This window comes from Plectropomus leopardus, chromosome 11 (genome assembly GCF_026936395.1).
Source record: "Plectropomus leopardus strain MGB_pleo_1.0 chromosome 11, ASM2693639v1, whole genome shotgun sequence".
Taxonomy (NCBI): Eukaryota; Metazoa; Chordata; class Actinopteri; order Perciformes; family Serranidae; genus Plectropomus; species Plectropomus leopardus.
The window spans coordinates 1,330,109-1,346,124 of NC_142186.1; the positions used below are offsets into that span (position 1 = coordinate 1,330,109).

At 42.0% G+C, this 16,016-nt stretch overlaps 1 protein-coding gene across 1 annotated transcript in view; it reads right to left on the reverse strand.

Annotated features, from left to right (window-relative positions):
• Positions 1-2,549: 2,549 nt before the first annotated feature.
• The window catches only part of wdr26a (WD repeat domain 26a), a 30,922-nt gene continuing 17,455 nt past the window's right edge, over positions 2,550-16,016 (reverse strand). The window contains exons 11-14 of the mRNA XM_042489825.2: positions 15,913-15,991; positions 15,646-15,775; positions 13,759-13,953; positions 2,550-6,957 (exon numbers count right to left, since the gene is read on the reverse strand). Coding sequence (XP_042345759.1) covers positions 6,935-6,957; positions 13,759-13,953; positions 15,646-15,775; positions 15,913-15,991 — 427 coding nt within the window. The 3' untranslated portion in view covers positions 2,550-6,934. The remainder of the gene's footprint in view (positions 6,958-13,758; positions 13,954-15,645; positions 15,776-15,912; positions 15,992-16,016) is intronic.

Genomic DNA, 16,016 nt, shown 5'->3' on the forward strand with positions numbered 1-16,016 from the left:
AAAAATGAGGGGATGAAAACCAGTGAGAAACTGAATTAGATGTGACATCTGGACTTGGTCAGGTGCACTGAAATAGTGCAAGATGATCAAGCAGATGAAAAGTTAAGATCGAAGAAATGTCTATGTCAAGCATCGATTAAAAGCAGAGAGGTAACCTATTCCATAAAACATACAAGGAAAGATAAAGAAGAGGCCTGATCAGAGAATACCCCATAATTGTATTAATAACCTAGGTCTAACGCTTCATATGTGTCCCTATCATTTAAGAGCATCAACCCCATAACAGCACAGGAAAGATCGTTTCACCTCCCTCAGAAGTCTCGATGCCAGGGAAACGGTTCGCTCTGGAAAGTTGCAGTGTGGCCTTTATAAGGACACTGGACGGACAGCTCGGTTACACTCCTGTGGTTCCGATGGCTGGCCTCGGTCGGTTTAAGCGTTGCAAACTCGGCTTGAGTTTGATTCCTCCATCTCTCTATGAACAGCTGGATCATCTTCTGACACCACATGTGGCTGAGATGAGATCACAATGAAAGCTTATCTGGCTTCAGGTCTCATTTGAAGTCTCTCTTTGTCTCACAGTCTCTCTCGTGTCCTTTGGTTCTAAATCGCCATTTAGAACACATGTCGCACGGGCTGTTTCAAAAGTTCTCTCTTTCAAGGTAGATAGGTAGATTCAACAGCAGCTCACAGCATCTCAGGGCTGCAGCACAGGAGGGGGGGTGGGGAGGCAAAAGCCCAAAAGTCCAAAAGCACAAAGAGCCCAAAACCCAAAAAGCCAAAAAGCGCCAACTCCTGTGACAAAAAAGGTGTGATGCTTGACAGTCAAAGCCTGAAAAATACATTTCTCCCTTCTATCACTTCTACTGTTTTAACTGTCCAGATCTAATTTATTCCTTGAGTATTGATAGAGTTCATTAAAGGCCTTCAAATCTTCAATATTTGAAACCATGACACTCTCCTCTGCTGATCGATACCGAACACTTATGAGAAAACCAAATAATTATTTGGCAGAACAAATATGTGTAAAAAAAAACGTACGTGTAATACCACAGTGTCAAAACACTGATATAATTAAAGGTTATTAAAGATCCTATTTGAGTAAAGGTATAACAAGTACTAGCATCAAAAAATAACAAAGTATAAAAGTACTTAATATGACCAAAGGTGTATCAACAAAACCTATAATTAGAAAATCACAATTCACATAATTACAAAACAATTTGGCATCTGTACACAACAGTGTAAAGAAAGGATAATTAAGATACAGATAGAGGAGATGCATATCAAAATGCAACTCTGTACTAAGAGTCTGTCCATTCAGTGTGTAGCACACTGCTGGCAGGGGGTTATGAAAGGTCACATAATACAAAAATCAGTTAATGTGCTCCTCTCTTACAGTCTGTAGATGTGCGGGTATGTCACCTGTTGGTTGTGTAACAAAGACATAAATTGTCCATTTCTCCTGATGTCTCCTTGAGTCTTTGCAGGCGCTCAGTGTACAGCTCGTTGCCCCAAATGAGTCGTAAGTTAACTCAAACTGTTGGTCGGGCAATAAAATCTGTCGTAATTTAGTTCTGCTTACAAGAGTTGTGAGTTCAACAAGGCAGTTAGGTCCATTAGCTGACTCCGAGGTTCATCTAAGGAATCTCCTAAACAAGTTTCAGTTTTGGGGAGGCATTTAAATATCATCTTATCAAGAGTTGTCCTCATCATCCACTACACTACATATCATTAAAATGCTTAGTTTGAGTCAACTTAATGTACTTTAAGGGATACTTTGCTGATTTTCAACCAGCTACTCAAATAAAAATCAAGATTATGTTATTGCATTGCCTATATTTTGCTTAAGTTTTCAGAAATGTATTTTTATCCTGTTTTACAATAGAGTTTGGTGGTTCCTGCACAGCCAAAATGAAGGACAAAAAAACGAGACCAAAGAGTAAATCTCAGCTGCTCTGATCAAATATAAACCAAGATTCTGTTAATGAGCTACATATTTCTCATCGTAAATGATTCAGCTTATTGTTTAACTTGAAGATGAGATCCGGCTGGCTGCCTTTGTGTCAAACGGACGAGGTCGCATTACTACCCACCAGCAGGGGCGTTTTTTAGTCTGATGCATTCTGGTAGTTGTAGGTTTTCTACCTTTGAGCAGAAGCCAATACCCCAATCATTTTCTCTGTTTTCTCTGCTCATGTAGCACAAGTTTAAAATGGATTTGCATCTTTATACTGCAGAGACAGATGAGTTTTTGTGAGGACCCTTTTTATATCAGTGAAACAACTGTTTAATTTTTAAACAGTGTACTTGCAGTGGCTGAAACAATCAAAAAAGCATGCAGTGTTCATGGGCACAGTCTAAAGGGTTCTGTCACCAAGACACAGGAAGAAACATATCAATTGTCCCATCATAAAAAGGTAGGACAAAAGGAAAAAAGAGGAAACAATCCAATAGTTCTTTCAAATAATGAAAGACAAACCATGTCAAAATGGCTGAGATTCTTTGTTCTTTTAAAGTAAAGATCTACAGAGGGACATCGAATTAAATGACATTTTAAAACCCTGAATGCTTTATTTAAAATATGCATACATAACACTTCTCCTACAGACAATATAGAACAGTACAATCACTTTTTGTAATAACACATTTAAAGTGTAAAATGGTTTATGGCAGAAACTGCCTGCAAGCAAACAAAGTTCCTACTCTGGCTTCTTACAACAAGAAGAGAAAAGAAGAGAAGCTTGAAATACTCGAAAGAAACAAATAAAGTTCAAAAGCAGAAACTAGAACACCACATCAGTGACTGAATCAAGTGTGTGCGACATCTATCGTTGTGTACCAATAGCGTGTATGCTCTGTGAGGAAGAGCTGAAGCTGGTGACGGCGTCTGGGCAGATACACAGGGTTCCCACAGTCCTGCAGTAATCGGCCAGGACTGGAAAAAAGTTTTGGAAAAATGATTCTCTGTAGAAGCAGTCTGGAAAGATGTCATGGAAATCAGCAATCTAGAATGGACACTTGACTGCACTGGAGTTTTGTCAGCAGTCAAAATTGAAAATGTGCAGCTTTATATTACAACAGTAGTGCATTTGGTATAGAGCTCTGACAGAGCAGCTGAAACCTTTTTGAATATGACAGTAGAGAAGAGGCCTGGGAACCCTGAAACACGCGTCATCCTATCTGCCACTCGCACACAGCCTCATGCCAGAACATACAAATATACAGCACAGATTACACAGAATATCATAGTAGACAAGATTGTTCTTTTGACTCTCTGAAGGGAAACACTTTGTAGAAGTTCATAATAACGTTATGTTACACGTGTGTACAAATGTTTTACACACTGATTCTTACACATACACACTCCATCATTTTTGTTAGTGTCCTCTCATTTCACTGGTGATGTCTTACACTTAACCCTTTCAAACATCACTTTTCTTGTGCTGCATTAACACGCCTTTCACGAGCATTTAAACCTTTGATCTCCGTGCAAGTTGGTTAGTGGCAATAGGCAACTAAGCAAGAAATGTTAGTGTCAATTTCAAGAAATTCGTAGATTTATTTTTTTTTAAGCCAGGGAAAAACATGAGACTGCATTATAATTATCATGATTAAATAATTAAAATTACTTTACAGCATTAATATATTTTTAGCACCTTTTTCACAGTCATTTAATTCATTTTTTTATTATTTGTTTTTTGTTTGTTTTGTTTACTAATTTTCTGGTAATTTTCCTGTAGTTTTCCTCTTAAGTTGATCATTGCCTTCTTCCCATGTTTTTGAAAGAAATCAAGCCAATTTCCCCCGGTTTCAAAGGGTAAAGGATAAAGCAGGCAATTTTCTACTTGTGTTTAAAATCATTAACGAATCTTATACGAAGACCAACCAAAAAAATAACTCTCGATTGATGTTATTCCTCTCTATCATACCGCTCAATTGTTATACACAAACTATTCCTTCATTACCATGAACACACACTGAATAGATTTTGACCAGTCCCACACATACAATGGGACATCCTGCTGTCCCAAATACTAGAGCACCAAATGTGGATTAATCCTCTACTGAAAATAGTCCCCAGCACATGCACTGTGTCCTCCTCTTTGGGTGGCTGTTGTTAAATCTACAGTGAGCAGCTGCTGAAGGAAATGACTGAGCCTCTTTTTCTTTAAAGGGGCTTTATGCAAAATTCAGAGCGTATGAGTTGTCTGCACACGGTTCTCAACATGGTGGTGGCTGAGCCAGCAGCTAATGGTGCTAACTCCATGAACAGCGCTACACAACAGCAAGAGTGCTGACAGAGCTAATGCTGGTACGGCTCATTCATTCTCCCTTTACGTAGAAAAATAGACCTGTCTGTTTCAGACAGTGTAAACGTCGCTGCCTTTATACATCCATGCGTCCTTTATGTTGCCATAGATACAGCCAATAGATGGCTAAAGAGGACGGAGTCAAAAGTTTCACACAACAACAAAGGTGATGGTGGAGGAGGCTGTAGTACTGTACCTTTAAACAGAGACAACATTGTAGATGGCTGTGGTCTGTGAGGTCATTATCTAGCCTACATCCTGACTTTCACTGATATTACCGTATATTGTGATGTGCAATATTTCATTGTAGCCTATGGTCATAGCACACTAGGCTACAAGTCCGCAGGTAGTGCGCCAGGCTTTGAAGATAATTTTACATAGTGGCCAAAAGTGGAATTACAACGCCTGCATCAGTCACATGATACACATGGGCCCAGAAAGACTTTTCCCCATTGACATTTTCTTTTTTTCTTTCATCAGGAAAGAGACGTCTGTAAATCAGTGGATATGTTTTTGTGAACGTCAAAACACCCGTGGAACAATTCATTTCACTATCTAGCTTTAAGCCATCCAGTTTCATAACATTTAGAAAGTCTAAAAGAGCAGCAAGATTTTTATTTTTTGACAGCCATTCAAGCTAGCAGAGCGCTAAACCGGATGTCAGTCGCTCTGCCGGCGGAAGTTACCTGCTCTAGCACACTGTGCACAAGCCTCATGGGCCCAGTAATGCGGAGGATCTGGGTACTTTCATACCGCTGCTTGATGCACTACTGAGCAGGTACCATAGGAACGAACGGGGCCCTGCCTGCAAAGCGGTGGCAATGAGCAAACCTGTGAGATACTAGCACTGCCCCCTGAGAGACGGAGATTGGAATCATCACTCAGAGGCTAGTCAGTGTGCTGTCAAAGTCTGGGGACATTTTGGTCCCCAGACTTTACTGTGGAGTGAACTCTCTTGACTGTTACGCTACTCTTTGGTAGAGGCAGTAGCAGGTGCGACGCAGCGGCACAAAGAAAGAGAGACTCTGCACTGTAAGGCTCCGAGATAACACTCCTCACAGCTCACAGCAACTCAATACGATACAGTCTCTGGCTTCTGTTTGATATCTAGTGTACAAAAAAGCAAAAAATGTTGTTGCAAACTGCAGACAAAACCAGAATAATTGAATATTCAATATTTATCGGCCAAATCTGATTTGACTGAAATAATTTGAGTTGGTTACAGCCCTGTGAGATATACACATGCACTAGAAAGCACGCACGGTGGACCAGCTTACCACAACATCGGCTAGAGAAGCTCTCATTACATCACACACAGAGGGAGTGTGACTTCATCCTCTGTTCAGGATGCCATTACTCCACTCTATCTTCACATAGCTGACAGTGGTGTGCTGCTGTATTAATGCTCTGAATATCACATACAGACCCTTTTAAGATTGCCATGGTCAGTAGTAACCAATGAGTTTGGAGCTGAGTGCCACAGACTGGATAAAGAGGTCACAAAGTTTTGACAGACATACTAACACATTATTGGCTCTGGTCTTTTCATGGAATTTGATGACCATCTGAAACAGAGAAAAACACCAGTCTTATTTTTTCACAGTTCACAGATGAACCAGGATTTTGGGGCCCTACTGGGTACAGTAAGAAATCAGTGTCTCTTCAGATGTTCCTTCTCCACTCGTAGTAAACACAAAACAAACACGGTAATAAGTTGGAACAACGAAAACAGACCAAGTGAAAATCGCATGTAGACTGCTGTGTGTATGCAGGGAGGGATGGCAACAGAAAGAAAGAGCAAAGAGTGAAGCTAGTCACAGCAAAAGAAAGAGCAAATCCACACTGACGGCATGAAGGAAAGTACACAGATAATCCATGTGAGGGGGTACGGGGTGACAGATAATCCTCTGAACTGTATAGGTTTTACCACATCAGCGGCTGTAGACTCTCACAAAGCATCTTTCAGGACACACTGCCAGTGTCAAACATCCTGTGCAATCCTATGCAACATGCTCCTCAAATACTATTCTTTCTCTGGCTATAAGCAGCAACTGGAGAGAGAATTCATAAATGTACTCTGCATAAAAACAAGACAAGATTACGTAAAACTTTTCATTTAAAGATACTCTGTTGATTGGATCCATCCATCAAATGTTCCTCTAGTTAAAATCTGGTAAAAGGATCAGTAGGTGAAAGAGAAATAAAGTCGAAGCTTCTTCATAGGAGCAGCTCAGATTCGGAACTGAGGAAAACTACCCCCCCCCAAACAAAGCGCTGCTACGTCACAGCCTATCACAAGTTAGTGAACTACTCCTGAATAAATAATGTGGTTGATAATAAATAAGAGGAGGTGGGTGGTCCTGGATGGTCCTTGATGGTCCTGGATGGTGCTGAGGGAGTGGGTCGGGAGGAGGAAGATGTAGAGGCCAGCTTCATGTGGTTGGCTCTGCTCTCAATAATGTCACTGAGTCTAACATCTCTGTGCTGTGACATCCTGATGAGCAGCAGCACCGGCTCCGTCTCCAGGACGCTGCTGTCTCATCACCAGCTGTCCGTGCGTCATCCATTCAAGTGTCTACAAGAGTCTCAGTGCTCCTCAGGGTCATCGCCACAGCACGCCATCAGCTGTCCATGCTGCAGCATTCTGAGAGAGACATACACAGAGGTCACATCATCATCATAATCATCATTATCATCATCATCATCACCATCACCATCACCATCAACATCATCACCATCTTCATCATCACTATCACAATCATCACCATCATCATCACCACCACCACGGTAATCCTCATCTTCATCATCACAATCATCATCACCATCACAATCAACATCTTCATCATTACAATCATCGTCATCACAACCATCATCATCATCACCATCACTATAATCATCTTCATCATCACTATCACAATCATCATCTTCATCATCACCATCACGATCATCATCACTACCATCACAATTATCACTATCACAATCATCATCTTCATCACTAGCATCATTATCATTGTCACCACCATCATCATCACTACCATCACAGTCGCCATCATCATCATCATCATCATCATCATCATCATCATCATCATCATCATCATCACAATTATCACTATCACAATCATCATCTTCATCACCATCGCAATCATCATCATCACTACCAGCAGTCATCATCATCACAAATATCACTATCACAATTTTTGTAGATTGGGCAGGCCTGGTACCAGTTGGCCAGAAGGGCTGCAGCGGAGGAGGTCACCAAAGCAAAATCTCGGGTGTGGGAGGAGTTCAGGGAGGCCATGGAGGAGGACTTTCAGTTGGCCTCAAGGAAGTTCTGGCAAACTGTGAGACGTCTCCGAAAGGGGCAGCAGGGCTTATCTCAGGCTGTCCTCAGCAGGAGAGAAGAACTGCCGACCTGGACCAGGGACACTGTCGAACAGTGAAAGGACCGCTTTGAGGAACTCCTGAACCCTGCCTTCACATCCTCTGTGGAGGAGGCAGAGTGTGAAGACTCGGGGGAAACTTCATCCATATCCCTGGCAGAGGTCACTGAGGTAGTCAAAAAGCTCCTCTGTGGCAAGGCGCCTGGTGTGGAAGAGGTTCGCCCTGAGATGCTGAAGACTCTGGACATTGTAGAGCTGTCTTGGCTGACACTTCTGTTCAGTGTTGCGTGGAGATTGGGTATGGTGCCTGTGGAGTGGCAGACCGGGTAGTGGTTCCCATTTTTTAGTGTGCTCCAATTATTGGGGTATCACACTACTCAGCCTCCCAGGGAAAGTCTACTCCAGGGTGCTGGAAAGGAGGCTCTGTCCCATTGTTGAACCTCAAATTCAGGAGGAATAAATGCGGGTTCTGTTCCCAGTTGGTGTTAGTTTCCGCCAGGGTTGTCCATTGTCTCCGATCCTGTTTGTGATTTTCATGGACAGGATCTCAGGGTGCAGCCGGAGGTAGGAAGGGGTCCGGTTTGGGGACATCAGAATTGCATCTTTTTGCAGATGATGTGGTTCTGTTGCCTCCATCAAACAGTGGTGGTCAGGATGAGAGTCAGCACCTCCAAATCTGAGGCCATGATTCTCTACCGGAAAATGGTGGATTGTCCCCTCTTGGTGGGGAGTGAGTTGCTGCCCCAAGCGAAGGAGTTCAAGTATCTTGGGGTCTTGTTCACAAGTGAGAGCAGAACGGAGCGTGAGATGGAGAGACAGTTTGGTGCGGCATCCGCAGTGATGCAGGAGTTGCATTGGACTGCTGTGGTGAGAAGGTGAAGCTCTCGATGTACCAGTCCATCTATGTTCCGACCCACACCTATGGTCATGAGCTCTGGTTAGTTACCGAAAGAAAGAGATAGCGAATACAAGCAGCTGAGATGAGCTTCCTGTGGAGGGTGGCTGGGCTCAGCCTTAGAGATAGGGTGAGGAGCTCAGACATCCGAGAGGAGCTCGGAGTAGAGCCGCTGCTCCTTCACATCGAAAGGGGCCAGTTGAGGTGGTTCAGGAATCTGATCAGGATACCTCCTGGGAGCCTCCTGCTAGAAGTGTTCTGGGCATGTCCTACTGGTAGGAGGCCCCGGGGCAGACCTAGAACACACTGGAGGGATTACATATCTTGTCTGGCCTGGGAACGCCTTGGGGTCCCCCAGGAGGAACTAGAAAGCGTTGCTGGGGAGAGGGACACCTGCTCTGCTTTATCTGTTGCCCCCGCGACCCGTCCTCAGATAAGTGGACGAAAATGGATGGATGGATGATGTTTTGTATTTTATTTAATCAAATTCTATCATTTAAGTATTAATTTATTCTATAAGAGGCGGAAAATAGCATTTCTGCTAGAACTTGGTACAATGCATCTCTCCTTATTTCATATAAGGTTAATGTTTTATTGTGCACTGTCCCTGTCTAAATAAAACTACATTACATTACATTACTGTCATCATCATCATCATCATCATCATCATCATCACCACCATCTTCTTCATCTTCATCATCATCATCATCATCACCATAATCATCATAAACATGTGTCAGAGCAAATATGAGAACAGGACCATTATAAAGTATGTGGATGACTGTTGCTGTAAGTGTCCTCCAGAATAATGAAATCATATCTTCAGTTGAACATAGCCAAAACGAAAGATGTGATTATTAATTTTAGAAAACTTGCTCACACCAATGATGTCACAACCATTAATGGCCAGTCAGTGCGATGTGTGGCCTCTTAAAAATATCTTGGGACTGTCATTGACTCAAAACTGAACTGTGCAGCTGTGTGTAACAAAAGGACACCAGTGACTCCACTGTCCTACTGTGTACTACTGTACTACTTCCACATTGATAAAACCATGATGATTTTATTTTATTATACTTTTATTGAATCAGTTTTATCCTTTTCTTTGGTGTCATGGTTTGGAGGTCTCTCTGTAAAGAACAGGAACTCTTTAAATCAGATTGTGAAATGGTCAAGTAAGCTGCTTGGTGAGCCCCAGCTGAACCCGGCATCCCTGTATACCAGACAGTTACAGTGGTTAGCCGATGAACTGCATCCTTTGCACGGTGAGTTCCAGCTTCTCCCCTCTGGGAAGAGGTTTTTAGTCTTGAGGTGTAAAACTAAGCGATATAAAAACAGTTTTGTTCGAGCACACTTGTGAACAAGCTGTAGGAGGACTGCAAAATTGTACATTGCATCTAATGATGGACAACTCCAATAAAGTCTGACCTAATTGGTTTTATGAACTCTATCCAATTTTCCCAAATTCTTTTAAATCTGTCCACCTCCAGTGTCATAGAGAAAGTTAACTTTTCCATCACATATATATGGTGTATAACTTCAATCCAGTCCTCAACCTTAGGTACCTCATTCTTCATCCATTTCCTGGTAATTGCTTTTTTTGCTTGCAGTCAACATTATTCTATAAATATGTTTGTCCTCTAATCTTGTAAAATCTTTGTCCAGTTTCCCCAAGTATAATACCTCAAATGTAAGTGGGAGGTCTACCTTCAGTATTTTATCCATGCACTTCTTAATCTCCTGCCAGTAGCTGCAAATGGAGGGGCAACTCCAGAATACGTGAAAGTGGTCAGCTTTATCAGCTCCACATAATCGCCAACACTTGCGCTGGTGTTCTCAAAAATCTTATGATATTCTTCCACCCATGTTCTCCAAGACAAGGAACAAGTTGTTCTCCACTGCTGTTCATTTATCTCTTCCCATTCATCCACTGATATGACAATATTTGCCTCTCTCTCCCCTCTCTTTTGTATACACTGTGTCATTTACCTTTAAGTCTTCCACTCCCATATCATTTTGAAATAAATTTTTCCCCCAGTTTTAATTCATATGCTGAAATAAACATCTCAATGACTGCTAATCCCTTCCTCTCTATTATTCCCCTTAGTGTTTGCTCTAGATAATGCCTTAATTGAAAATGTCTGTATTGATCTCAATGTGTCAGCCTAAATTGGTCTTTTATCTCTTGACAATGTTTAATCTTCTTCTTTCTTAAGAGCTCCCAGAACATTGTAGGTCCCCTTTCCCAATTTTGAAAACTCTTATCTGTTCTATTTTGTATAAATCCGTAATCATACCCAATCCATCTTAATAATCTACTTTGTATCCTCAAATTGTTTTTTGTGATTAATTCAAACCAAAGCTTCAGTGATATATCCAACCATGGGTTTGTCCCTTCATTGAGGTGTTTTCTCAAGTTGTTGTCCCCTATTATAGCCTGTTTAGAAACCCCGTCTGTTGTGCTGGCCTCAATTTCTTTCCATCTCGCTGAGTAGGAAGGATTGTATACATTTAGCAATGCTTTTATTTGTGCAGCTTGATAATAGCTCTTCATGCACGGAAGTGCTAGCCCTCCTTTATTTTTCGGTAACTGCAGCGTTGTGTACCTAATCCTCGGTCTCCACCCCTGCCAGACGTATCTAGAGATCATTTTATTCCATTCCCTGAATTCAATATCTGTCTCCTCCACTGGTAGACTCTGGAACAGGTACAGAAGCCTCGGCAGTACATTAATTTTTATCACCTCCACTCTTTGTGTAAAACTCATATAGGGTATCAAATTCCATCTGCTGATATCAGATTTAATTCTATTGAGTAACGGATCGTAGTTGGTGGATTTTAATTTTCCTAAATCTTGAGGTAGATTAACTCCCAAATATTTTATTGATTTTGATTGAGCTTGTACTTGTCTCTAATCACTTGGCCTGGTGTATAATTGAAAGTAAAAACCTGAGTTTTTTTGTATATTTATTTTAAAACCCGATAGGTGACCATAATCTGTAAGGGTTGTCATAAGTGCAGGAAGGGACGTGTTCGGGCTTGATAAATATATTAGCACATCATCAGCAAATTAAGCTATTTTTTGTATCCCTCCCTCCATGTCTATACCTGTTATATTTTCATTTTGTTTTATCCAATAGCTCAGGGGTTCCAGAAAAATGGCAAAAAGAAGCAGCCTCGCTGAGCAACGCTGACGACAGCCTCATTCTAATGTGATAAACTTTGAAAGACTCTCACTGATCCTGATCCTAGCTGTCAGATTATTATACAGGGCCTGAATAACCTTAATAAATGTCTTGCGGAAGCAAAACCGCTCCAGCACACTATATAGGAAATCCCACTTTACAGAGTCAAATGCCTTTTCCACATCTAATCCCACCACTACTGTCTCTATCTGATTTTTGATTACATGTTGCATTACATGTGGAGTGCGCCTGATATTGTCCTGCGCCTGTCTTTGTTTTATGAATCCCGTCTGGTCCAAGTGGATTATTTCTGGCAGAATTATTTCTAGACGTCTGGCTAAAATGGCTGTAAACAATCTGTAATCTTGATTAAGTACACTGATAGGTCTATAACTGGAGCATTCCAGCTGGTCCTTTCCCTCCTTTGGAATTACATAGCTTCTCTCCATGAATGAGGAATTTCTCCCTCTGTCAACACCCAGTTAAATGCCTTCCGCAGAAGTGGGATTAATGTTACCTTAAGCGATCTGTACCATTCTGCAGCGTATCCGTCTGCACCTGGGGACTTGCCAGCCCTAAGATTTGAAATCGCCTTATTTATTTCCAGGTCTGTAATTTCTGCCGTTAAAGTCTGATTCTGTTCTTCTTCTGTTACTCTTGGTAAATTTAAGTTCTCTAAAAATTGGTCCATCTGAGTTTTATTACTAGTTTTTGGTTGAGCATATAGATTTTTACAATAAGTTTCAAAGCACTTTTGAATTTCCCCTGTTTTGTCCACTGTTGATCCTGTATCTGCGTCCTTTATTCTACAGATATTGTTTTTTGCCTGCTGTTTAGTTTTTTATGCCAGCAATTTTGTTGATTTACCCTGTTTTGTTGATTCTTATCTCTTAGTACCCTTTTCGCCTCTGCGCATTTGTTGCATTTTTTCAAAATCTCCGGCACATAGTCGTGGTCTAGAAACACCTTTCTCCCCTCATATGTGAAGCCCTTTTTCTGCCAGGCTATCTTAATAAGTTCTTCTTTATTCTGGAAACTTTGTAACTTCATCACAATGGATCTAGGCGGGGAGTCCTTGGTAGGTTGCTCAGTGATGTGGGTTAGTCCAGTTTCTCCCTCAGGAGGTTTTCAACAAAAGTGATCATCGATTGAGTGTTGCCTTGCACCCTCCTTCACCCCATGGATCCGAACATTCTCCTTCCTTGCGCGCCCCTCTAAATCTGTCATTCTGGTCTCGACCTGCTTCTGCAGCTCCATGAGCTCCAACGTGCCTTCCTCCAGGTTCTGAGTGCGCTCCTCTGTTTCCTTGACCCGCTTCTCAGCGTCATCTATCCTATTGTTTGTCTTCCTAATATCATCTTTGATTTCTTTCAGGTTTTCAAAGTTCTCCCGGCGAAACTCACGTATCCCTTGCAATATTGATTTCAGGTCTGCCATACTTTTAGCAGGTTGTTGTGTTTCTTCTCCTTCTTGGCTCGGTCTCGTTGCTAGGTTGGTTGTCCCTCTATCACCTGTTGACTCTGCTAGCTCATCAGCTAGCTCAGTAGTCTCTCACATCAATTCGGTTGACTCGCCTATTAGCTTAGCTGGCTCGTTATCTTGTTTGAGGTTCAAATTTGCATTTTTACTTGACTTTCGATTTTTTCCTCTGGTCTTACTAATTGCCCTAACCACCACATTTGTGCATTTATCGTCACTTTCTCAAACTGATAGGTCATAGGACCTTTTTAATCTTAATGTCAGGGAGCTCCCTTTTTATGCTCCCGCCATGTTGGAGTAGTGCCGGAAGTTCCTGTTTCTTCATTTCTGTCTCTCTTAAAAAAGCATTTATGCAGAACTGCAGTCTCATCAACTGTTTTTGTCTTCTTCTTTTGTCTCAGTTCAATTATGTTTCATTGATATTATATAATTTGTTTCTTGTTGACTGTTTAAAAACATCTTGATGTATGCTCTTTAAATACAGTGAGTAGTTGTCATGTTCATACCGTTGAGCCCTTCTGCATCCTGAACATCCAGGAAGGGGGCAGGTCCCCAGATTCGGACAGTCCCGTCGTCAGAGGCGCTGGCCAGCAGTCCCGGCAGGACGGGGTTCCAGCTTACACAGTTGACTGTGCGGGTGTGACCAGTCAGCTCTGCGATGGGCAGCTCACTGCGCCGGTGCCAGATGTAAACTTTGTGGTCTGACAGGAAACAGGACATAATTTCATCAGCTATCAGTTTACTGTGTGCTACGCCATGTTACATGCTGTTCATTCATTCATAAGCTGTAACCACTCATCCTGTTAAGGGTCACATGGGGCTAGAGCCTATCCCAGCTGACACTGGGCGAGAGACGGGGTACACCCTGTAAAGGTCACCAGACTATTGCTGCACTGATGTTCAGGCATTCAACAAGTATTAGCCCACCAAAGTTCACTTTTTTTAAAATACATACTTAGGACAAAGGAAAACACAGTTCTAAACTGTGTCAGCTCGGTAAAGCAGCAGCAGAGTGGCAGTGGCAGCACAAAGGAGCAGGAGTCAGATTTCATTAATAACTTGATGAGCTTCAACCATCAAGACAACAGTGGAGGATCTGGGATCAAAATGACAAGCAAAAGCTTGTATTTGGCAACATTTTGTACTCAAACACAGAGCTAACCTGATAGCACAGTGAACTGCTCCTCACTGCTCCACTGCTCCTCACTGCTCCTCTCTGCTCCTCACTGCAGTACTTCAGACTCATCTGTCATCAATAAATACTGCAAATGGCTGCTGTCTTGTTTTGTGGGACACAGTATTTCACCTCCATGTGTGCTAGCTTATATATGGAAGGGACAATAAACTGATTCTGATTCTGACTGACAAACACATTGTATTTTCTGTGACCACTTTATAATAAAAGTTTTTCATGTGAAGCTGCAGCAGCAGGCAGGCCAGCCATTAGAAATTTTAGGCAGGAGGACAAAGTTTTCCAAAATGGGCCCCTCATTCACACCCATGGGGGTTATATAAAAAAATATTCTGTTATACAGAAATATTAAACACACTGTTTTTACAGACTTATTTATCAGTGAAGGGGGATGGCTGGGGCAAAAACCCAGTTGTGAGTTTTGAACACAAAATACAGCCACTTACGTTAACTGTCCCCCCATGGCGAATCAAAAACATTTCTCCCTCCCCAGTGTTTAAAGAATTACCTGAAACACTTTACCTGTTTTGCACCTCTCTCTCCCCTCAAAAATAATATCCCTTGCCAAAATGTAGTGCAACTTTGGAGCGTTCTTTTCCTCCCTTCCCGACTAGATAGCATGAGTGGTACCAACCGATACCTTAAGTCATCTAGTTTAATATGTTATCATTATGTTATCTTTAAAACTTAGCGTGCTACAGCTGGTTTTATTAGGACTGGATTTCTGGATTAGAATTAAATGGTGACTTCACTGATTATTTAAGAATCTATTCACTCATGGTGTGGCGTACTTCTCAGGCTGGAGTTGTGGTTCTCCAGGCTGCATGTGGGCGAAGGTGCAGCCTACAGGGGTCACTTGGAAATGAATGCGTAGCTGTTTATAATAATTGTACTGTTTGTTCCATACTTAATTTTCACTTTGATTTTATTTTTAACTTCCCTAACGCGCATGTCTGCATGACATCTTGTTGAGATTTGGGAGATGTGTCCATCAACTCTGTGACCCAGTTTTACCCAGCGCCATCTCTGCGTGGGTTTGCACAGTTGTTTATTTATGTCTTATGCCATAATTCCTCCCTCAGTCTATGGTTCTAAAGGTGCCTTGCCAAGTCTGAGAAAATAACTACTGATGATGTCATTGTAGTGATACTATGTTAATTTTAATCTGTTGGTCTGTCTGAGCTGCCTTCTGTTGTCTTGCCTTCACTGCCACTTGCGATGAAGTCTTCATTGTGCCCTCCAAAGCAGGAGTGGATGGTGTAGAAGCCCTGGGTCACCCCCTGGTACTTCCTCACCAGCACCCGGTCCTGGAGGTCCCATAGGTGCACTCCCTACAAACACACAACATTTATTGAGACATACATTTCAAATCACCAGACCCAATATTTCAGCCATTGACTGAAGATAAAATGAAGGGGAAGTGATACTGTGCTGCTGTGTGAATGTGAGGAAGTAACAAGCTGCTCACCTGAGTTGCAACATTGAGCAGAGCTAACCTTCCGTTTTTGGAAACAGTGAAAGACATGATGGGGTGGTCTTCCTGCACTCTGCAATGATACGACACACATCATC